This window comes from Lactuca virosa, chromosome 9, assembly GCF_052849685.1.
Source record: "Lactuca virosa cultivar CGN04683 chromosome 9, Lactuca_virosa_CGN04683_v6, whole genome shotgun sequence".
In the NCBI taxonomy this organism is placed as follows: Eukaryota; Viridiplantae; Streptophyta; class Magnoliopsida; order Asterales; family Asteraceae; genus Lactuca; species Lactuca virosa.
In genome coordinates, this window is record NC_136434.1 from 23,764,322 (window position 1) to 23,788,310 (window position 23,989).

Genomic DNA, 23,989 nt, shown 5'->3' on the forward strand with positions numbered 1-23,989 from the left:
GCTACATAGAGCGTTTGGTCAAGCTCAATATTCACTTTGATGAGGAATTGGCCATTGACATGGTCTTGAACTCACTTCCTGAATGTTATGGTCAGTTTATTCTAACTTACCATTTGAACAATACTGAGCAGACCTTGGCCCAATTGCACAACTTGTTGCAGACAGCTGAGGCAGGAATGAAGGGTAAAAGTATACCCTCCACACCTATGAGTGCCCCTGTTTTGGCTATTGGACAGGGAAAGGGGAAAAAGAGGAAAGGTCCTCCCAAGCAAAACTGGAAGAGCAAGGCTCAAGCTGTGTCATCTAGTAATGGCCCAAAGGCTAAGCCCAATGGTTCCACTCCCCATGTTTCTGATCCAAAAGAGGCAGTTTGCTTTTACTGCAACCAAAAGGGGCATTGGAAGAGATCTTGCCCACAATATCTGCAAGATATCAAGGATGGCAAAGTGAAGCCATCTTCGGCAGGTATTTACACTATTTCTGCTAATAACTCATTATCTTCTCGTTCATGGGTCCTTGATACAGGATGTGGTTTTCATATCTGTTCTGATTTGCAGGGTCTAAAGGAAAGTGAGGAGATAGAGCGAGGAAGGATAAACCTGATCATGGGAAACAGAAAGTCTTCACCAGTAACCAAGATCGGAGTTTATCAGCTTTTGCTTAGTAATGATGTTAGATTAGATTTAATAAATTGTTGCTATTCGTCTGAGATGACGAGAAACATTATTTCATTTCATGCATTGTTCAGACAAGGTTTTACATATTCTTTTAATGATTTGAATGGTTTAATTTCTGTTTATAAGAATGGTGTTTTTGTGTTTGAAGCTTTACCTTGTAATGGTGTGTATGAAACAGTGACTTGTGTTGATAGCCTAGGAAATAGTGTACTTAATATTGACTTGTCTAATAGTGTAGACAAGGCATGCTTGTGGCATTGTCGTCTTGGACACATCAACAAGAAACGCATAGCCCAACTCCAAAAGGATGGAGTGTTGGAATCATTTGACCTAAAGTCAGATGACATGTGTGAATCTTGTCTTTTGGGAAAGATGACAAAATCACCATTCACAGGGTCTTGTGAAAGAGGTGAAGGTCTGTTGGATCTCATACACACAGATGTGTGTGGGCCCTTCAGATCAACTACAAGAGATGCTAATCGATTCTATGTGACTTTCACTGACGATTATAGCAGATATGGATATATCTACTTGATCAAGCATAAGTCAGAAACTTTTGAAAAGTTCAAAGAGTTTAAGCATGAAGTCGAAAATCAATTGGGCAGAAAGATAAAGATACTTAGATCCGATAGAGGCGGGGAGTATCTTAGTATCGAGTTTAACGACTATCTGAAAGAATGTGGGATAGTCTCACAATTGACTCCTCCTAGGACACCACAGTTAAATGGTGTAGCTGAGAGGCGCAATCGAACCTTGTTAGACATGGTTCGTTCTATGATGAGTCGGGCTTCGCTTCCTATTCACTTTTGGGGGTATGCCTTAGAGACAGCCGCCCACATCCTCAATCTTGTCCCTACAAAGAAGGTTGCCAAAACACCTCACGAAATGTGGACAGGGAAATTTCCCTCGTTAGCACATATTAAAGTCTGGGGTTGTGAAGCTTTCGTAAGACGAGAGACTCACGACAAGCTAGCAGCTAGAAGTGAGAAATGTGTTTTCATTGGTTACCCAAAGCAGTCTTTTGGATATTTGTTCTACAGGCCTAGTGAGAACGTGGTCTTTGTAGCACGAAGAGGAGTCTTTCTTGAAAGAGAGCTCATATTCAAAGAGGACAGTGGGAGCACTATTGACCTTGAAGAAATTCAAGAGTCAGCCAATGAAGGAACCTTAGATGACACTAGCACTCAACCAGAGGAAACAGTTCCTGTTGAACCAATCGATAACTCATTACCTCTTAGAAGATCCACTATGGTGAGTGTGCCACCTGAGTTGTATGGTTTTCATATTACTTCAGATGGTGACACATTCATAAGTGACAGAACACTGGTAAACTTAGATGAACCAGTCACTTATAAGGAAGCAATGGCAGGCCCAGAGGCTTCCAAGTGGAAAGAGGCAATGGACAGTTAGATTAAGTCCATGTATGACAACCAAGTTTGGAATTTGGTTGATAGTGCACCAGGTCGTAAGACAGTTGGGTGCAAATGGATCTTCAAGAAGAAGACAGACATGGATGGAAATGTGCACACATTCAAGGCTCGACTGGTTGCAAAAGGTTTCACTCAAACCCCAGGGGTTGACTATGATGAGACCTTCTCACCAGTAGCTAAGATTAAATCTATTAGGATATTGCTCGCCATAGCTGCCTTTCATGATTATGAAATCTGGCAGATGGATGTCAAAACTGCTTTCCTTAATGGGAAGTTGGCTGAAGATGTTTACATGAGTCAGCCAGAGGGTTTTGTTGATGCAAAGTTCCCCAATAGAGTGTGCAAGCTTGAGAAATCCATTTATGGATTGAAACAAGCATCTCGCAGTTGGAATCTTTGCTTCCATGAGAAAGTCAAAGAGTTTGGTTTCTCTAGAAGTGAAGATGAGTTCTGTGTGTATATCAAGGCTAGTGGGAGTATAGTAACTTTTCTGGTGTTGTATGTCGATGACATATTGCTCATTGGTAACGACGTTCCAACCTTGAAAGAAGTTAAGTCTTGGCTTGGAAAGTGTTTTTCCATGAAAGACCTTGGAGAAGCTGCCTATATTCTTGGGATTAGAATATTGAGAGATAGAAAGAAGAGACTAATTGGACTTAGTCAGAGCACATACTTGGATAAGGTACTAAAGAGGTTTAGTATGGAAAATTCCAAGAAGGGAGAGCTACCTATCCAGAGAAATACCAAATTGAGTAAGACTCAATGCCCGAGTACAAATGTTGAAATAGATGACATGAGTCGTGTACCTTATGCATCCGCTGTGATCGATCATGTACGCTATGACATGTACTCGCCCTGATGTGGCATTTGCTTTGAGCATGGTCAGTCGCTATCAGGGAAACCCAGGTAGAGCTCATTGGATAGCAGTTAAGAATATACTCAAGTATTTGCGAAGGACAAAGGAATGGGTTCTTGTGCTTGGTGGCAGTGATACTTTGAGAGTAGATGGTTACAGTGATGCCAGCTTTCAGACGGATAGAGATAACTTCCGTTCTCAATCAGGCTGGGTATTTTTACTGAATGGAGGAGCAGTTACTTGGAAAAGTTCCAAGCAAGACACGGTGGCTGATTCTACTTGTGAATCAGAGTACATAGCAGCGAGTGAAGCGTCGAAAGAAGCAGCTTGGTTGAGGAACTTCATCGGGGATCTCGGAGTTGTTCCAACCATCCAGGAGCCTATGGAACTGTTCTGCGATAATGAAGGAGCGGTTGCCTTGACAAAGGAACCGAGAGATCATGGTAAGACCAGACATATCGACAGAAAGTACCATTTCATCAGACATAGAGTTGAAGAAGGCCATCTTATAGTAAAGAGGGTGTCATCTGAAGATAACCCAGCAGATCCCCTCACAAAGGGTCTGAGTAGGGCTAAGCATATTCAGCATGCTCGGAGCATAGGACTGAAAGATGATATTAGTTTTAGTAGTTAGATTAGTTTTTGAAACTTGTAACAAAGTAAATGTAATTGACCTTTGGTGATTAAATAATAAAGTATTATTTATAAGTTTGGCTACTACCTTTTGTCAATTGTTTATTACTGTGTTTCATTTTTGCATGTTTTACTTCCTGAATAATGAGATCATTCAAACTCCACAGTCGCTCGTACTCTTGGAAGTAAGTAGTGAATTAAGACTGTCATGAATTGGATTGCAGATTGTCTAAGGATAGACATGGCAATAGAATTGCTGCAACATTCATGAGTACTCAGAAATTGAGATTTGAGTATTGGATAAACCCTCGCTCAGAGTATTACTTCATGGAATTCATCACGAGTAATACTGAGACGATAATATCTTATAATCTTGAAATGAAGATATATGAGTTGTGATTTACAAGTCGTTCATGCATTGGTGATACGAAAACGCATCAGTAACTTGGTGTTATAAAACGTATTGTCATGCATAATTTGATGAGTAAAAGATACAAGCATATGAGTCAACGTTTATTCGTTCCGTTTGCCCCAACAGGAAAAGCGATATTTGTGGGCCCCTCGATGATTTGGTGTTGACTTATGTGCTGGGCCCAGCCAGGACTAAATTGATGTGTTCAATTAGAAGTCCTACATCATCACAAATCAGGAATCGGGAAACATAGATTCTGGACAAAGTGATTGATTACATTCCATGTCTTTTGTCTGGGGATATCAAGCAGAACGAAGGGTTATATGATCACTTATCTTAGGACACATAACTGACTGGGTCAGAGTTCGGCAGCAGCTTTTTGGAAGCTACAATTTGCTGGTCAAATTTAGAAGGCATACTAGCAATTATAGTTACAGACTTATCCAAGTGGGAGACTATTGGATTAGGTGTCTAAGCCCATAACTATAATTGGTATGTACTTGAATTGATAGCAGCACAGTCCTTTTGGGTTGCCCTCAACCTAGCAACTGGACAAGGAAATTATGAAAGGAGAGATATTAATTTATAAGGTTAATAAATTAATATATATATAAATGATTTATTAATATGTTAATGGATTAACATATTAATTAGAAATCATTATGTTTAATTAATTGTTAGCCAGAAATTAATCAGAATTGATTTTGGGGTTAAAAGAATTAATTATAAGGTGCAGGGACTAGTTTGCAATTATCTAATAGTTGAGTGGAAGGCTCTAGAAACCCCTTGGAAGAGGGTGGACGAAATCTTTAGGGGAAACCCTAATAATTTCGTCCATAGGGGCTTGGATAAGGCCCTTGGGTTTGCTTAGGCCCTAAGCAAAGGATAACTAGGGTTTCCCTTAAACCCTAGATCCCTCAGCTATATAAGGAGCCTCCTGGTTCATGTTTTTGGTCACTCTTTCTTTTGAAGAAACCCTAAGGCCGAGATTTTGCATACTCCCTCTCCCCTCTCTCTTCTACTTTCCTTCTTGCTAGTTTGGGTGTGATTCCATTAGAGGCATTACACTTGTGGTGCTAAAGCTTCCAAGAAGATCAAGATCAAGATCAAGAGGATTGTCAATTGTTTGCTATAACAATTGAAAGGTATGTAAACCCTAAACCCTAGTTTACTATTTTCGAAAATAGCCACTCTCCTCTAGGGTTCTTGTTTTGCAATTCAAAGTTGTATGTTCAATAGTTAAAACATAGATCCAAAGTAGGTTGCATGTGAACTTAGGAATTGTTTTCTAGTTTATTTATTGTACCGAAAACCCATCAGCGACACCACCTCTCTCAGATATATCTCTGCCAGCCTCTCCGCAGAAGAGCTCTCACTGATATCAAGGAAGTGAGCGCTCTTCGTCAGCCGATCCACAATCACCCAAATTGCATCAACACCCCTCGCGGTCCTCGGCAATTTGGTGATGAAGTTCATAGAAATTTGTTCCCACTTCCACTGGGGAACCTCTAGTGGCTGCAACTTGCCATGCGGACGCTGGTGCTCGGCCTTAATCCGGCGACAGGTCAAGCACCTCTCTACTACCCACGCAACATCCCTCTTCATACAGGGCCACCAGTAGTCTCTCTTCAGGTCCAAATACATCTTAGTGGCCCCGGGATGGATCGAGAATCTCGATCTATGCGCCTCCTCCATCAGAGTGCTACGTGCCCCGCCCGTATACGACACCCAAATCCGACCAGGAAAGGTCATAAGCCCTCGGCTATCCGTCACAAACTCGGATACCTGCCCAATCACCTGCTCTCTTTTTCGGTTCTCCGGTCTCAAAGCCTCTGCCTGGGCCTCTCGAATGGTATCCAATACCGGAGTCATCACCGTCATCCTCATGCATATACCTCGAATCGGGGCACTCTCCGCCCTGCGGCTCAGAGCGTCGGCTACTACGTTAGCCTTGCCCGGGTGGTACAAGATCTCACAGTCGTAATCCTTTACCACATCCAACCATCTCCTCTGGCGCATATTCAGGTTGGGCTGATCCATCAGATACTTCAAACTCTTGTGGTCCGTGTATATGGTACACCGAACCCCATACAAATAATGGCTCCATATCTTGAGGGCGAACACCACTGCCCCCAACTCCAAATCGTGGGTGGGATACCTCGTCTCATGAGGCTTCGGCTGCCTCGATGCGTATGTTATCACGTGCCCTCTCTGCATAAGCACCGCACCCAACCCCGATATAGACGCATCACAATACACCATGAAATCCTCCATTCCCTCCGGAAGGGCTAACACCGGGGCTTCACATAATCTCTGGCGAAGAGTCTCAAACGAGGTCTGCTGCTCGGGACCCCAAGTAAAAACAGTGCCCTTCCGGGTTAATCTGGTGAGGGGAACAGCAATTTTGGAGAAATCTCTGATAAATATCCGATAGTAGCCGGCCAACCCCAGAAAACTCCTGATCTCGGTGGGGGATCTCGGCACCTCCCAACTCATGACAACCTCAATCTTGGCCGGATCGACCAATATCCCACTCTGATTAACGATATGTCCCGAGAACTAGACCTCTCGTAACCAGAAATCACACTTGGAGAATTTGGCATAAAGCCTCTCCGATCTCAGCACTCCAAGGATCTCCCTCAGATGCTCCTCATGCTGCTCTCTGGATCTCGAATACACTAGAATATCGTCGATGAACACAATCACCGATCGATCCAACATCGGCCTGCATACACGGTTCATGAGGTCCATGAACGCTGCTGGTGCATTGGTGAGCCCAAAAGGCATCACCACGAACTCGTAATGCCCATAATGAGTCCTGAACGCCGTCTTCTGGATATCCTCATCACGCACCCTCATCTGGTGATATCAAGACCTCAAGTCTATCTTGGAAAACCAAGACGCTCCCAGCAACTGATCGAACAGATCGTCGATCCTCAGTAGTGGATAACGGTTCTTGACCGTCAACTTGTTCAACTCCCGGTAATCAATGCACATCCAGTGTGAACCATCCTTTTTCTTGCCGAAAAGTATCGGCGCTCCCCACGGCGAGCTACTTGGTTTGAGTAAAACATATCCCAGAATCTCAAATACATAATACTCTATCAGTGTGTACAGATCATGTTGGCGCCTTCCCGCAATCCTCGCTGGTACCTGAAACACATATCACATAACACGGTAAGCATAAATGCTTAGTGAGTTCCCCAAAATACCACATACAACACATAAGCCACTCGAGGCTATAACTCGGTATGACCCTCCGGTCAATGTGTCTCAGCGGGACCCTCCAGTCCCGTAGCTCGTTGGACCCTCCGGTCCGGTCTGATCAAGGACCCTCTGGCCTCATGATTCGTTGGACCCTCTGGTCCGGTCTATATAACACATAGCATACATATAACACAATGAACATAAATATCAAACATACATATACACATAAGACCCTCTGGTCTGCACATAGATACAACTCTAGGTAATGTATAGTGAGAAGACTCACCTCGTATGATGTCTAGTAAACTCTCGTGCTCGATATCCCCGATCTAGCCTCCGCCTATCAAAATGATAATATCTCTAATCAATACTCTCCTCATGTTCTCATCTCTAAAGAATGGGTAGAAGACCATTCTACCCCTCCATGGCCTCTCTTGAATCAGTTTGACCAAACTCTGAGGTCAACTGAAGTCAACTCCAGTCAACGGTCCAACTTTGACCAGACTCATCGAGTGCACTCGGGTGACTCGGTGAGTCCATGCGTGTCCTTTGAATCCTCCTAAGGCCTCACTCGACTCGTGGAGTTAACCTTTCACTCGACGGGTTACCACTGATCACGAATCGTGGGGCAACCCGATCCGACTCGTCGATTCCTCTTATGGACTCGGCGAGTTTCCTCCATGGCAACACTCATTTGACCTTCTGAGGTCAGATCTATTCCTCTAACTTATAGATTTGGCCTTCTAGCACCCAAAAGTCACGTAAAGGTTCAATCTTTATGTCCATGCACCACACATCAAACTCTATTTGATGAAATAGCTCTTAAAATGACAACCTAGACTCAAAACTCCAATGGGACTGCATAAAGCTGGATGATTGGGACTCTCTGGACCTCTCAAGGTCCGGATCTAATGTCTTATGCCTCAATGGGACTCCCCATGCTCCATAATCTCAACAAAAAGGGGTAAAGAAACCCTAAATTCAAGAAATCTACTACATACACGAAAATAGGCATGGTTTCTTACCTCAAACAGAAGCCTTTGATGAAATAGAAGAAGTTCTGAGCCCTCCCTCCAATCAGCCTAGCTTGAATCTCCCTTCCTTCCTTGCAAGAATGCACTATGGTGGTGTAATTAGCCCTCTTCCTCTCTCTCTCTAAGCTCTCTGGTTCAATAGAGTTCCTCAAGTGTGTGTGTGGCCGCCAATGAAGGCCATAAGGACCCTTAAATAGGGCACAGGCCCAAAGATTTACGGTTTCTGTCCACAGCACGGAGTTGTCGAGTCAACTCACCGAATCGTCGAGTCCATTCATTAATCCGAGTCATCAGTCGTGATCCTACTCGACGAGTTTAGTCGCAAACTCATCGAGTCCCTCTTCTTAACTCAAAAATAATACTTAAATTATGATACCTGGAAATCCGGATGTTACATCATGGTAGATCCAGGCATATCGACAGAAAATACCACTTCATAAGACATCAGGTAGAAGAAGGGCACCTCGTGGTAAAGGGGATATCGTCAGAGGACAACCCAGCAGATCCTCTTACAAAAGGACTGATGTGACACCCAAATATTTGCAAAAATTTTAAACTTTTAAAACCCATCTTAAATTAAATTAAAACAACTGAAATAGTTATAACATAATCCATCAAACTTAACAATCATATAAAATAAGTGCGGAAGTAATAATAATAATAATAATAATAATAATAATAATAATAATAATAAGGTCCCAAAAAAATAACTAGTAGCGGTGTCCCGGTGCTCCATGTCAAGCCTTAGCCTCTTTAACCTTAACACCTGAAAAGTTATAAGGGAAACCGTAAGCACAAAGCTTAGTGAATTCAAACACAGACATTGTACTAACATTCATATTTACTAACCCTAATCCATTTTCCAATTATAATTATATAATAAGGGCAAAGAACGAATCAATGCCTATAATACAAGAAGGACTTTTAGGTTTGAACTGCACCGGAAAGATCCCGTATCATTTGTCCCTAATCACCGCACCTCACGATGAGTATTACGTTGGTGATCTTACCTACCCACCGCACCGGTAAATCCGTATCCTTTGGTGGTGTCCCCATATCCATAATTAGTTACATACAGTGCACATATACGAATTAAAACAATGGTTATATAGCATGCCTTTATAATAAATTCAAATAATCACACACGAGCTAACTAGCAAACGCAAACATCAATACAACGGTGTGAGAGAACTCACCTTGAGTGAACAGTAAGGATAGATAACAATCAAATAATGCTACCAAGCTTGAGCAAACTTCAAAACCTCACCTAAGAAGGACTAAAGGTTAGAAAGGAGAAGTAATGAAGCTATGAGTTGAGAAAAGAGTAATCACAGTAAGGTCTCTAAAACAGACCCGCTGTTCAAAACGTATTTACTCCAAAATCTAAAACAGAAACATAGCTTTAACTAAATTTTATAGGAAACTATGATTGTTCAGGATTCCAGAACTATAAAGAACTCCTTCTAACTCCAAAGGATGAATTAAATATGAATTTTACAAAAAGGTGTATCATTGCTGTCTCCAACAGGACAGTCAAGTGATGTTGGCCAATTCTACCCAACTTGTGAGTAGAATTCGTCCAAAAAAACATTCGGAGACGTAAAGGACATACCAATGAAAGTCTCAGAGTTAGAATTGAATGAAAAGCCTTTCCCAAGCTCCGGATATAAAATTCACATTGTGGACAATCACAGCACTAGTAAAAGCTGGTTACTGCCCACTGATCTGGAGTGTGGATCCATTCTAACCAATTTATAATTGGAAATAACACCCCATCTGCTCCAGATCTTAAATTCATAATATAAGGAACATATAGAAACTTGTAATCACTATGTATCCTTTTCCAATCCTTAGAAATGATGAAAACAAAATGACATATCAGAACAGACCCGGATCAAACCTAACACCAAAAATGCCGTTCTTTCCCATAGATAAAGTCCTTATCAGTGAGGTTAGCCTCCTTAAGAAAGTTAGCCAACTCAATTTTTGAACTTTGGGCACTGGTTTGGGGTCTGTTTGAGTTCTATAGCTCAAGATATGATTTTTACAAAATGACTACAGATCTGATGATAAACAGAATTGTAGCCACCTGTGATTCCTTTTTGGCTTATCCATCCTTCTCCCTTTGAAACACATTTTAAGATGTGTTCATCATCCCAATTCAGTCCCCATGATCATGGTGGTACTAAAAATGGTTAGGGATCATTAGGATTTCATTTAGCCACAAGAATGTAATAATAATCAACATGAAAATAAACATAAAGCACATAAAATCACCATTCTCACTTTTAAGGTTTCCATGATCTTTTGCAACATGTAATCACCTAGATCCATCATCCACCATATATGGGGTGAAGATAGGATCTTGAGATGATGTATAACATACAATTCTTTGCAAATAACAAAAGAGATACAAATCAAATAAGAAGGAGTAGAAGTGAAGATGAAATCATAAAACTAGAACAAGGTTATGAATCAAGTTGTAAGAAATGATAAGGAGGTTCATACCAATACGAATCAAGGCTGGAAATGAACAAGAATTAAGCTCCAAACAACAGCCCCTTGGCTGCTCTTGATCCCAAAGAGAGAGAAGGATGGCGTGAGGGAGAGAGAGAGATGGTAGGGGTTAGAGTGTTTTTCTTGTGTGTGTTCCAAATGACTCAATTAACACATTAAGTACTATTAACTAGATGGATTTTGCAAATAGGCCCATAGCCCATGGACTTCAATAAAAGGAGTTTACAAGATGATCAAAAGAGTCCAATAACATAAGAAAATCAGACCTTGGTTAAATAAATTAACCCAAGGTTACAAGAATAATTAAATTAAAATAACTAAACGTACCGAGAAAAACCGGGGCGTTACAACTGACTAGGGTTAAGCACTTGCAGCATGCGAGGAGCATTGGGATAAAGGACGATATTATTTTTAGTAATTAGATAAATCGAAACTTGTAATAGCTAACTTGTAATTGACATCTGATGATGAATAAAAGGAGTTTTATTTATAAGTAAAGTTACTGTCTTCTGTCAATTATTTACTATTGTTTCACTTTGCATGTTTTGACTTCCAGAATAATAAAATTATGATTATTATTATTATTCAAACTATCCACAGTCGGTCATACGTTGGAAGTAAGTATGAAATAAGACTGTCATAAGTTGGATTGTAAGATTGTCTAAGGAGTTAGGCATAGCAACAGGTTTGCTACACCATTCATGAGTGCTCCTGAAATAAGATTTGAATATTGGATTCAACCCGCGCTCACCTGAATTACTTCATGGAATTTATCACGAGTAATTGTGATACGATAATATCATATAATCTTCAAAACAAGATATATGAGTTGTTGACTACAAGTTGGTTGTGCATTGATGGCATGAAAACGCATCAGTAACTTGATGTTATAAAACGTGTCGTTGTGCATGATTTGATGAATAGTCAGTACAAGCATATAATGTCGAATTTTATCTGTTCCTTTTATCCTAAGAGGATTAAAAATTTAAAAGCGATATCTTGGGCCCCTCGATGACTCTGTTTTGACTTATGTGCCGAGCCCGGTCAGAACTAAATTGATGTGTTCAGTTATGTTCTATGTCAGACGAATCAGAAATCGGGAAACGAATTGCAGGACAATAAGTATGACTATGTTCCATGTGTTTTTCCGCATAGATATCTTGAGAACAGAGGAGTATATGGTCACTTATCTGAAGCACGTGTCACTGACTAGGTCAGAGTTCGACAACGACTTTTGAAAGCTTACGATTGCTAAGTTAGATCCTGAAGTGCATAAGCAGTAATAGTTATTAGACTTATTCAAGTGGGAGACTGTTGGATTTCGTGTCTAAGCCCATAACTATAACTGGTATGTACTTGACCCGATTGTAGCATGGTCCTTTTGGGTTGCCTTCACCAGTGCAATTTGATAGGATAAATTTTGAGAATAAGGTTATTTATGGTTTATAATATATTACAATTATAATATATTAATACGGAATTATTTAATTAGTATTGATCAAGAATTAATTTATTAATTTTGTGATTAAAAGAGACTAATTAAATATATGGTGATTGATTATGTAAATCAATCATTCTTGTAGTGTGGGCTAATGATCCATGATTATGGGCTAAACTAATCCATGGATAGTCCATGGAGGTTAAACCCATGGAGCATGAGAATGTGGAAAGTCATGGGTTATTAGGGTTTACCAACTGTAACCCTAGCATGTCCAACACAATAAATAGAACCCTCCATAGACCAAAATCGGTTGCCTCTTCTCTTGGAGATAAATAGATTATTCTCTTAAATCATCCTCTTGCATATTGGTGTTTGTGAACCATTAGACGCATCACATTTGAGGTGCTCAAGCTTTCAAGGGTCAAGAACTACAAGTCCTTCAAAAGGTATGTCATCTATCTAGATGTTTTTTATTCAATTAGCAATTTGTATGCTAGTTAGGACAATGCTTTGGAAAAATTGAAAATATGCATGTATAATAGAGAAAACATAGATCCAAAGCATTTAGGGTTGCATGTGCACCATAGGAGTGTTATAGTGCTCAAAACCAAACAAGCCTATCTTTACTTCAAAAGACTCAAAAATGCCCAAGAAACACCATAAAGTAGATCTAACACAAATGATCATCAAGCTGAGAGCTTTTTACCTCAAAAAGCTTTCAAATGAGAAGATAATCTTGGATCTACAAGCCCAAGCTACTCCTCCAAGTGTTCCTCTTCTTCTTCTTCACCACAAAACACCAACAAATCAATCTCAAGCTTAAAAACTCACCAAATGCTCTTAAGGTTTCGATATCAGGGTAAAGGGAGATGGAGGTTGGTCAATTAAGGTCCAAGAAGGGGTTTAAGTCGCTTAAATAGAGCACAAACCCTAAAAATTAGGGTTTGTCCCAGTCTTGCATACGCCATGCGTACTCCACGTACTCACCGCGTACATATATGAGTCCAGCGATCCGGATTGGGCTAGTACGCCAAGCGTACTCTGGAGTACGCCCCACGTACTAGCTAAAGGACCAAAATGTAAAGTTTTTGCATGCAGGGAAACAAGGGAAACTTACTAAAATTCGAATGTTACATACGTATTGCTGTGTAGGGTGTTTTGGGGGAACTCACTAAGCTTTGGCTTACAGTTGTTGATGGTGACTAATGATATTCTAGATTCCTCACTAATCTCAATGTCTATATCAAGGTCTATCAAGTAAGGAGTAACTAGATAAGATCATATCGAAGGTAGTGTCCATTTGGTATATAGAGTATACTGTTTGTAAATCCCACTTTAAACACCTCACTAAATCTAGCCTAAACATCTCCCCGTAAGTAAATCAAACAGTATTATGACATGGAATCAATGATAAATCTTATTTATAAATTCATAACAATGACTATAAATATAAATATAAGTTACACAGAAAGCAATATGAGTATAACCTAACTTACAGAGATTTTTCTGGAAAAATTTCGGAAATTGCACTGGCAGAACTCCAACATGATAGCTTATAATTGTCGAGCTCTCAAAGACCTCAGAGCTTTACTAAAACTTCTAAAGTATAGAGAAATTTCGCAATTTGGAGTTAGATTTTCAGAGGAATTTCTCTAGAAGTGTGATATAACGAAATGGGGGATGCTTGCTACTTATAGGAATAATTTCTTGGAGGCGCGTCATGCCTTGGATCTGACCGGTATCCCTCCTCGTGACACGTAGCACCTGCAGAGTGGATCGATATGTCCCCGTTCTAAAAGCGCGTGTCGCGCCTACGTGCACGTGACATCGACTAGAAATTTTCAAATATCAGTATCTTCTTCATACAAACTCCGTTTTTGATGTTCTTTATATCCACACGTAAATATTGACGATTGCTACAGCTAGACTCCGTCAACTAATTCCCACTTTATTTTTAAATTTATATTTTTAACAGGCTTAGACTGTTAAAGTCCGTATAAAAATCATAACTTTTTCATACGACATTTGTTCTCGACTGTATTTATATATCAACGGATTCCTAGTCATGAGATCTTCAATTCTTATTTAGATTGTTTCGGCTAACAATGAACTCATTTGAATTTTGATTTCTATGTCCACAGTACTGCACTGAAACTTTGAAAAATCATAATTTCCTCGTAAAAAGTCGGATTTGGACGTTCTCTATATGAACGCTCTCGTTTTTACGATTACTACAATTGTCATTGAGATCATCTAGGATAATAAGCAACATATCTCCGATTAACTTTTTATGACGCGTATATCTGTTTCGGTTTGATTGTGAAACTTCAAATAAGCATAACTTCTTCATATGAAGTCGAATTTAAGAGTTTTTATATGTACTGAATCCTTGTCGCGTCTACTATAACTTTGGGTAACATTATTTATCCTAAATAACCTTCTATCAAAATTTCGTTTTATTGCTTATCGATAAATTCCCTAAAAGACTTATAATACGTAGTCTGCAACGCGCAAGACTGATCTCCCTATTCAAGGGCTCAAATTATAACAATTATCATTTATTATATCTTAGTTGTCTAGCCCAAAGTTGTGGGCGTTATAGTATCTCATTCAGATGATTAAGCTCCATTAACTAAGAGAGAGATAGAGAGGGAGAAAGAGAGAGAGAGAGAGAGAGAGAGAGAGAGAGAGAGAGAGAGAGATTATTCTTATAATTGGGTTGTTACTGGAAATATGAAGTTGAGTTTTAGCAGGGAACGTGGATTTTAAATCATATACTTTCTATTCCTTTGTAATTTTTCATTAGCATTTTGCTAAACTATTTATATATGAAATGTAACGTCCCATTTTCACAAATAAAATTTTATGTTTATTAAGGTAAAACTTCCCAATAATAAATCCATTATTAAGAAAAACGTTTATTCCAAAATACATTAATGGAAAACCACAGTAATATAAGAAACGTGAAACCCTCAATGTTATTGATGAGTGTGTACAGTCCCGCCCTCGCCTTCCCACGATCACTGATGAATCCTGAAAAACATAAACAACTAGGTAAGCACAAAGCTTAGTGAGTTTCCCCATTGTTGGATTTTCTACGCATCAAATACACTCAAAACTAGGTCGCAGAAAAATCGAAACAACGATATACCTAAGTGTTCATGCAACCTATGAATCTATGGTTTCATGCTAATTACATCTACCCTATGAAACATAAAAACATAAAGAATAAAAACATACCTCTTATGTAGCCCTTCATCTCCATGCTTGAGATCTTGATCCTCCATGAAGATGCTTGGATGAGAGGGCCATAATCCCTCTGATGGTATCACACCCAATGACTCCAAAGAGAGGAATAAAAATAACTAGGAGAATGATCAATTTAATAAACCCTAAGAAGGTTAGAAATCGCCCCTAAGAGTGAAAGGAAGAAGGGTTGGTGAAACTTCAAGCCAAGGTGCAAGGAAGAATGAAATCCTTAAGGCCCTATTTATAGCCTTGGATCCCTACCTAGGTTTTCTACTCCTTCCCATGTGGGATAGAATACCTAGAACGAACTTCATTCCTTTTCCCATATGGGATGGAATGATTTTCATCCAACCCTAATTCCATAAGGGTTCTGGAACATTCCTGATTAACCAACTAGCGATTAATGAATATTAAACCCTTTAGTTAATAAAACTGTTATGTAATTCCCAAAATATATTTCCAGTTAGTTTCTAATTAATTATTAATTTGGGTCTTGAGGGAAACCCAAAAGGACCTTGTTATTATTATAAATATTACCAATAGTTAACACTCTTTCCAACAGTCTCCCACTTAGACAAGTCATCAACTATACGAGGACCAATACTTCTCCAATAATCAAAAGAGAGTTAGCCATCCAATGCAACTACCGAACTCTTGATCTAATCAAGATTCAACCTTTAGATAAGTGATTAACTATCCCTTTATTCTACGATATCTGTATGAACTCGAGACATAGATAATGGTCAATCTTAGAATTCAAGATTATGTTTCCTAATATATAATTGTGACGACTGCATCTGACTACTAAATTGAACACATGAATTTCAATCAGGGCTCAGCCAACCATTTTAGATGTCAGCACCAAATCATCGAGGGGTCCATAGATATCACATCTCCTGTTAAGGCAGAAGGAACAAATAAACTTCGACTACATATTTTTTGTCTACTTCATCATGTCACACATGGAAATACCCTTTGTAACTACCAATTACGGATATCGTTTGAGTAGACTAATGCATAACAGAATCATAGAGCAAAACCCCCACATGTATATAGGTTTGAAGAATAGAAGATATTATCGACTTAGGATTACTCGTGATTGGATCCATGAAGTAATCTTGTTGGGACAAAACCCTAAGAACGATTTGATGAATAAAATGCAAAAAATAAGAATGAACACAATTATGAAGATATGTCGAATGATCAATCGATTTATTCAAGAACATGAGGAATAAATTACACTTTCAGAATAGACTAAAGAATCTAACTCTACCTAAGAAACCTCATTATGTTTGGCGGCTACATTTTGCCTCACTCTTAACCCTAATTATGAATAATACATGACAATATATAGGGAATAAGACAAGTATTGGGCTTTTAACCTACACTTCATCAAGGGGGCCCATTGCCATAATCCATGGAGTACTTTGAACCCTACATTCTCCCCCTCAAAGTATGGAATGGATGACAAGGCTTCAACTTCCAAAACAAGCATCTAGCAAATAAGAAAAGATCTCGCGGCGAGGAATATTAAAAGCGATCCACGAATCTTGATTCTTCAATAGTCTTCAAAAAACGGGTTCTAGGATGTATATAAACCAAGCACTGAAGTAATGTTTTTAAACTTCATTTTCTAATGTAGTCCCAAAGATCTTCAAGAAAGCCAAACCCGCCATAAAAACCCATTTCAGAATTAAGAAACAAAATCAATTCTTGTCTTTGAAGAACTTCCCCTCCAAGTCACAATGATCTTCAAATAAGCTAATGATATAAGATACAAAAAATATCATGTAACAACCCAAATTTAAGATTCGTAACGCCACTTGATCGAGAAAATACTAGAAGTCGGAGAAATATCAAGGCTTTAGACTAGCTCAATGAAGAACTACTTCTGTAAAAGCTACTTCTATGTAAAAGCTTTAGATGAGCTTGATGAAAAACTGCTTCTGTAAAAGCTACCTTCATATTACTACCACAAGTTTCATAAAAAAATCTTCAAATTTGAAAAGTTACAATCCAATTTCGAATGACCATATCAAGTTCTCCCCTATTTATAATAAAAAACGTGATTATAAAACTTGGAAATGGTTATGAGAATGATCTTGAATGGATAAACAAATACTATGCTCCCCCACAACAAAATGAAATAAACATTGAAATTTAAAATCTGAACTAGTCGGAAAAAAAATTTGACGTTTATTGCGAAAAACTAATTTCCGAACCGCCAAGACTTGTTGGAATCCATAATTTTCTGTTCACGAAAAAAATATGTGCATTAAAAACCCAAGTTTGTTCAGCAGGCCTTAAATTTGCAAACAATTCTGAATGTTGGGCAGAAACTGTCACTTTGCTGAAAGACAGGGACTGAAAAAGTAATTCTGCATCATTTTCCCTTTGATTTGTAACAATTTCTCAAACTGAACCAAAACTGTCAAGATGCTGAAATTACAGGGACCAAAAATCTAAATTATTGTCTTCTTCCCCATTTGCCCCTGATAAGAGAACGGACAGCAACAGCGACTCAAATCCAAAGATCGATTCGGAGATCAAACAAGGATTCCAAACTCCGAACATCCCTTCGTTCCGAGCAAATAGCTACGAATGCCAGGCGAGCAACATCTTATTCTGATTCCGAGCCGACTGGAACTCCGAATTCAAAGATACCAAGCTCCGAATCAATTCCAAACTACGAACATCCCAGCAGCGAACAGTCGGTTCCGAATCCGATCTTAACTTTGACGTTCGTAGGGGATATGAGTGCGAGCCCAGATTTCCAACTCCAATTCTTAGATCGTTCGCAGGTAAGGCCAATCACACCAATTTTGACTTTTAGCATTGACCACCAAGAACATCAGCTCAAATTATTCCGATTGAGTTCCAATTCTGATTTCAGTCGTTCCGAACATCACACTTCCGATTGCGAATCCAAATTACGATTCTGATTAAGTTCGCTGGGAGTCCGTTCGCATCAATAAGTTCACAATTCCAATTTTGACTTTTATGGTTTGACTATACAAAAAAGTCTTAATTGATTGCGAATCAACAACTGCGACACCCAGAAGATACAATTTGATGCGAGACATTTTAACTACGAAGCACTAGAAACATTTCAATTACGATACACAGAAATTTCGAAGCATACATTCCAGTTACAAGAACATCATCACTGCGAAGGTATTATTCCGATCAACAAGACAATTGATTTCAATTAAGATACCTGCGCTCCGATAGCCTATGTTCCGACTGCCTTCATAGCATTGCACTAACTTCATTTTCAATTTCGATTGAGGGACAATTGATTCATAGCATTGCACCAACTTCATCTTCAAAGACTCGCTCTGATACCACTTGTTGCAACAAAATCCTAAGAACGATTTGATGAATAAAATGCGGAAAATAAGAACGAACACAATTATGAAGATATGTCGAATGATCAATCGATTTATTCAAGAACATGAGGAATAAATTACACTTTCAGAATAGACTAAATAATTTAACTCTACCTAAGAAACCTCATTATGTTTGGCGGCTACATTTTGCCTCACTCTTAACCCTAATTATGAATAATACATGACAATATATGGGGAATAAGACAAGTCTTGGGCTTTTTACACTTCATCAAGGGGGCCCATTGTCATAATCCATGGAGTACTTTGAACCCTACATTTATTTCACTCAAATTCGTTTAGTTCTTCCTGCATTGCTTGAACCCAATCTGCATGATCAAGAGCAATTTTCACAGTTTTAGGCTCAATTTTAGAAATGAAAGAATTAAACATGCAAAATTCCAATTTTGAAAATAATGCAATTTGTTTCGCTTTTTGTTCAGCCCTTGTGAGAACTCCTGAAGATGAGTCTCCGATCACTTGAGAACGTGGATGATCTTTGGTCCATTTATTCATAGGAGGATAATTCTGATCATAAGCTGGATTAATTTCAGCAAAAAATTCCTCAAACTCTTATCTTACATCAGAATCATTAATTTCATTCTCTCCTTGGAAGTTTGCATGTGACCCTTCATTCGGAATCGAATTATCCCCCTGGTGAGGTGTGTCGGTATTGGAGTTCAAAGTGGAACCCTCCCCCTGAAATGCAGCATCAGCAGGTTGTGGCTGAGGTTCTTTCGGAATTGGTGGCTCCTGAGAAGTCTCGATGGTTTCAGCAGCTTCATCAACAATCTTCTTCAATTCATCTTCTTGATTGTCCTTGGCCTTCAATTCTGAGGAAATGGCTTTTTAAGGCTCATCAAACAAATTTAGAAATTCCTCATATAAATTCATAAGAGGGATTGTCATAGAATTTGTCGACGGAAAGATTTCCCTAGCGTAATTGTAGCTCAGAAGTAGAGGCTTTCATATTTTCCGAACAAGCTTTCGTAATTGTAGCTCAACCTGCTTGATGAAATCTATCAGCTTCAGAGTTGCATCTGATTTATGTCTAAGAAAGAACATCCAGGTAAATTTAGAAAAATCATCAACAATAACCAGAATATATATATTACCACCAATACTTTCGGTGGCTAATTAAATTTAGAAAAATCATCAGCAATAATAAGAATATACTTATTACCACCAATACTTTCAATGGCTGATGGACCACAAAGATCAATGTGAAATAATTCCAGTGGCTCAATAATTTTGGTATTTTTGATGATGGTTGAGTGACTCTTCCTGCTTTGTTTTCCAAGCTCACAGGCAGCACATAAATGTTCCTTCTCGAATTTCAGAAGGGTAGACCACGAACAAGATCACCAATGACTAGCTTGTTTATATTCTTGAAATTCAGATGGGAAAACCTTCTGTGCCATAGCCAACTATCATCTGAAGACGCTTTCGTAAGCAAGCAAATAGATGGCTTCCCTTTGATTGGATACCGATTTAGAGGATACATCTCTCCCTTCCTTTTGGACTTCAGAAGCACTGCCTTAGATTTCTTTTAAATTATCTCCAAACCTTCTTCATCAAACGATAACTTCAGTCATGTACCTACTACAACCAATTGCGAAACACTTATCAGATTGTGTTGTAGGTCGATAACTTCAGTCATGTACCGATTTAGAGGATACATCTCTCCCTTCCTTTTGGACTTCAGAAGCACTGCCTTAGATTTCTTTTAAATTATCTCCAAACCTTCTTCATCAAACGATAACTTCAGTCATGTACCTACTACAACCAATTGCGAAACACTTATCAGATTGTGTTGTAGGTCGATAACTTCAGTCATGTACCTACAACCAATTGCGAAACACGATAACCCATGCACGAGTTCGGTGTTTTTGGTCTACGAAATCCAAGATTTGCAACCCCCCCTCCTACGCGCGGGTAGGAATTATAGTAAAACCATACACACAAGCTTGTAAGCCTTTCATGCATTCAAGCTTATAAACCTTATTTGGTTTGGTCTTTCTACCAATATGGGAATCATTTCCACATTCCTCTCTTTTTGCTAAACTTATTCTCAAATACCCATCTTTGAGTATCGATATCTCATTCACATATACTCTATTTTGGATATATAATATATCGTTTCGAAGTCCTCGTGGAGGAGAACACAAACTCACTTAGAGTTAGTTATATATACAACATATGTATATATTTATATATGTCCAAAGTTAGTAAAAATATAAATATTTATACTAAATTTTCCAACAATATATATCTTAAAGCCTGCAAAATTGCACACGATGGGATTCTGAGCGTTCTAAACACCATTGCATTTTAAAGATCATGCATTCAAATTACCTTATTGTATGTTTTGTATTGTTTGTTGTTAGAAAAGATGGAACCGGGTTTTCTTTATGCAATTTGTAGTATTACTATTAGGCTATTACAATTTTAGCAAAGAAAGAGTGATGGGCTACACTTCAAAAGGCCCGGCCTTTTTCTAAATGATTAGGGCCAAGTCATTCATATGATCAGGGATTCAATTCTGAGCCATCTTGAGTACTTCAACTCAAACTATATTATAATAATTTAAGTAGTTTGTGTTAAATTAAATAACTGTTTCTATATATACATATAAATAGAAAGAAAATAATTAATTGTATTAGTGCTTTATAATCTTGCATAGACTAATGACTAATATTATTTTGTTTATAAATAAGGAGTTAAATGGGCCGGGAAGGGCTTGGAAAAATTGTATTCACTAATACAACTATTTTATCTAAATGTTATAGTGAGGTGACCGACGTCGACAACGTTAACGCCTATTTATTTAGAGAAAATTAATAAACTAGCCATAATCACAAATTACTTAATAATTTTTAGTCAAAAATTAATATTCATCTCATAATAGCCACTAAAACAGTAGCTTTCACCTATTTTTTCGTCTAAAACCTACTGTTTCAGACAAATCTATATAAAGATTTTTTTTTTTCATTTTCAAAATCAAACCTACGGTTTGCTCTCAAAGGTTAGCAGTCTCCCAAAGATTAGTTTTTGAAAAACCTAAAGTAGGGATGAGCATATTAACCGAAAAACCGAACCAAAACCAAATTAACCAATATAATTGAATCATTTTAACCGAACCATTACTAAAATATATGATATGGTTTCTAATTTTGATTAACTGAATACATATGGTTTGGTTATGGTTTTTATCTAAAACCGAACCGAACTAATAATATTAATAAATGTTTTAATATAATATAATATTAAATATATGGTATGTAATTTTATTAGGAATTAAAAATTTGAAGGGTAATTATTTGGAATTAAATCTTAGAAGTAAATCTCTATCAAGACAGTTATATATACAATATCATTCACTTTTAATAAAAATGGACTTTATGGTTTTTCAATTTTTATAGAAAATTATTCTTATTTTTATGTCATCTAGGACGATTATGGTTAACCGATATTAATCATTAACCATAACTATTAACCGATTAAAGCCGTTAAAAAAATCAATAATAACCGCTACCGAATGGTTATCGAAATACATTAACCAATTGCAGTGGTTATGGTTTGGTTTTGACTAATAACCGAACCAAACTGCCTCATAGTTTTTTTTTTTTTTATCATTTTGACTATTTTTTTTAGAAGTTGACTACTATATTGCACCTACTATATATGTGAAAATATAAATTTTTTAGATTAAAAGTTTGTGATTTTTTTCTTCAGATTGTTTTATCTCAAAATTCATTCTCGGAATGTATCCCGGTGGTCAAACATATGATAGTAGAGAATTAACAAACTTCCATCTTCTGTCAGTGAAGCAATACGAAATACTCGGTCTAACTCATTCTATGAATTTTGAGAGAAAACAAACAAAAGAATAAAAACAAAAACTTTTAATCTAAAAAATATTAATTTTCTTGTATTCTCTCTCTAGAACTCGTGTACTTTTCAGACAATTAATAAGCCAATCAGATATTATTTACGATCGTGTTCTTATTGCTTTCAGTGATTGATTTCGTTTTCTAAACTCAATCACTCTTCAATTGGTATCAAAGCACGATACATTCAGCCAGTTCCAGTTTTCTCGTACTTTTCAATATTTTTGAATCACTCTTTCAGATTCAAAGTTTTTTGCATTATTGATTAAGAAAACTTGTGTTAATTGATTAATTTGTTTCGATTCTTCAATCAGATTGTTAGATAGAGTGTTTCCTGATCATTTTCTGGTTGATTCTTCCGTTAGATCTATTTTCTGAAATCAAAAATCACTTTTGTCCGTACGAAAATGGCGAACTTCAACATGAACACGATGTCGAGTTTTTCTCATTTTCTTGGATCATCTACGAAGATTCCAATGTTTATACCTGCATACTATGAGCAGTGGGCCGATCGAATGGAGGATTATCTCAACGGCATCGATGAAGATCTTTGGAGGTGTATCACAAGTGGAAAATATCGTCCTAGAAGGCTTGAACAGGTCGGAACTACTGTTTCTTCTGATGATGTTGCTTTGCAAACAGATAAACAGAAAGCAAATGATAAGAAATGTCTTCGAGAACTACGTGGTGCTCTTCCACTATTAATTTACAACTATGTTCGAAGTTGCAAAACCGCGAAGGAAATTTGGGATACGTTGAAAGAGAAATATCATGGCAGTGAGAAGACCAAGAAAAGTACAGTGAAGCAGTGCTTGTTGGAATTGGGTGAGTTTAAGCAGAAAGACAACGAAACCATTGAGTTATACTATGATCGCTTGAATGAGTTGATCTTTAAGTGTACTCGTTATGGTGTCACTCGTTCGACTCTGGAATACAGTTTGACTTTCTTGATGGGGTTATGAAAGGAATGGAGGAACATAAGCTCGATGATCAAAACTCAACAGAGTTTCGACGGTTATTCTCTGGCTGATTTGTACAACATTCTGAAAGCCCATGAAAGTGTGATTAATGAGATTATTGAAGAAAGGAAGTTGAGCTTAGAAGGACCATTGGTCTTAATGTCGAAAGTGACTGCCAAGGACTCTAAAATTGAATCCGATCAACAAGAGGATGTTAAAGAAGAAGGATTTTTGGTGAATTCTGAGGATGAAGCGATGACTTATTATTCGAATAATAAAGTAAATTTTTTTTTCAAAA

At 38.0% G+C, this 23,989-nt stretch overlaps 1 protein-coding gene across 1 annotated transcript; it reads left to right on the top strand.

Moving 5' to 3' along the window:
* The first annotated feature begins 23,139 nt into the window (after positions 1 to 23,139).
* LOC145139036 (uncharacterized) lies at positions 23,140 to 23,694 on the top strand. Its single transcript, XM_079072995.1, has one exon. The coding sequence runs from the start codon at positions 23,140 to 23,142 to the stop codon at positions 23,692 to 23,694; it is 555 nt and encodes a 184-aa protein (XP_078929121.1).
* The last annotated feature ends 295 nt before the right edge of the window (positions 23,695 to 23,989 follow it).

Bases quoted from the DNA above. Each gene is read 5' to 3' on its own strand.
- LOC145139036 (XM_079072995.1), top strand. From the start codon at position 23,140: ATGGCGAACTTCAACATGAACACGATGTCGAGTTTTTCTCATTTTCTT.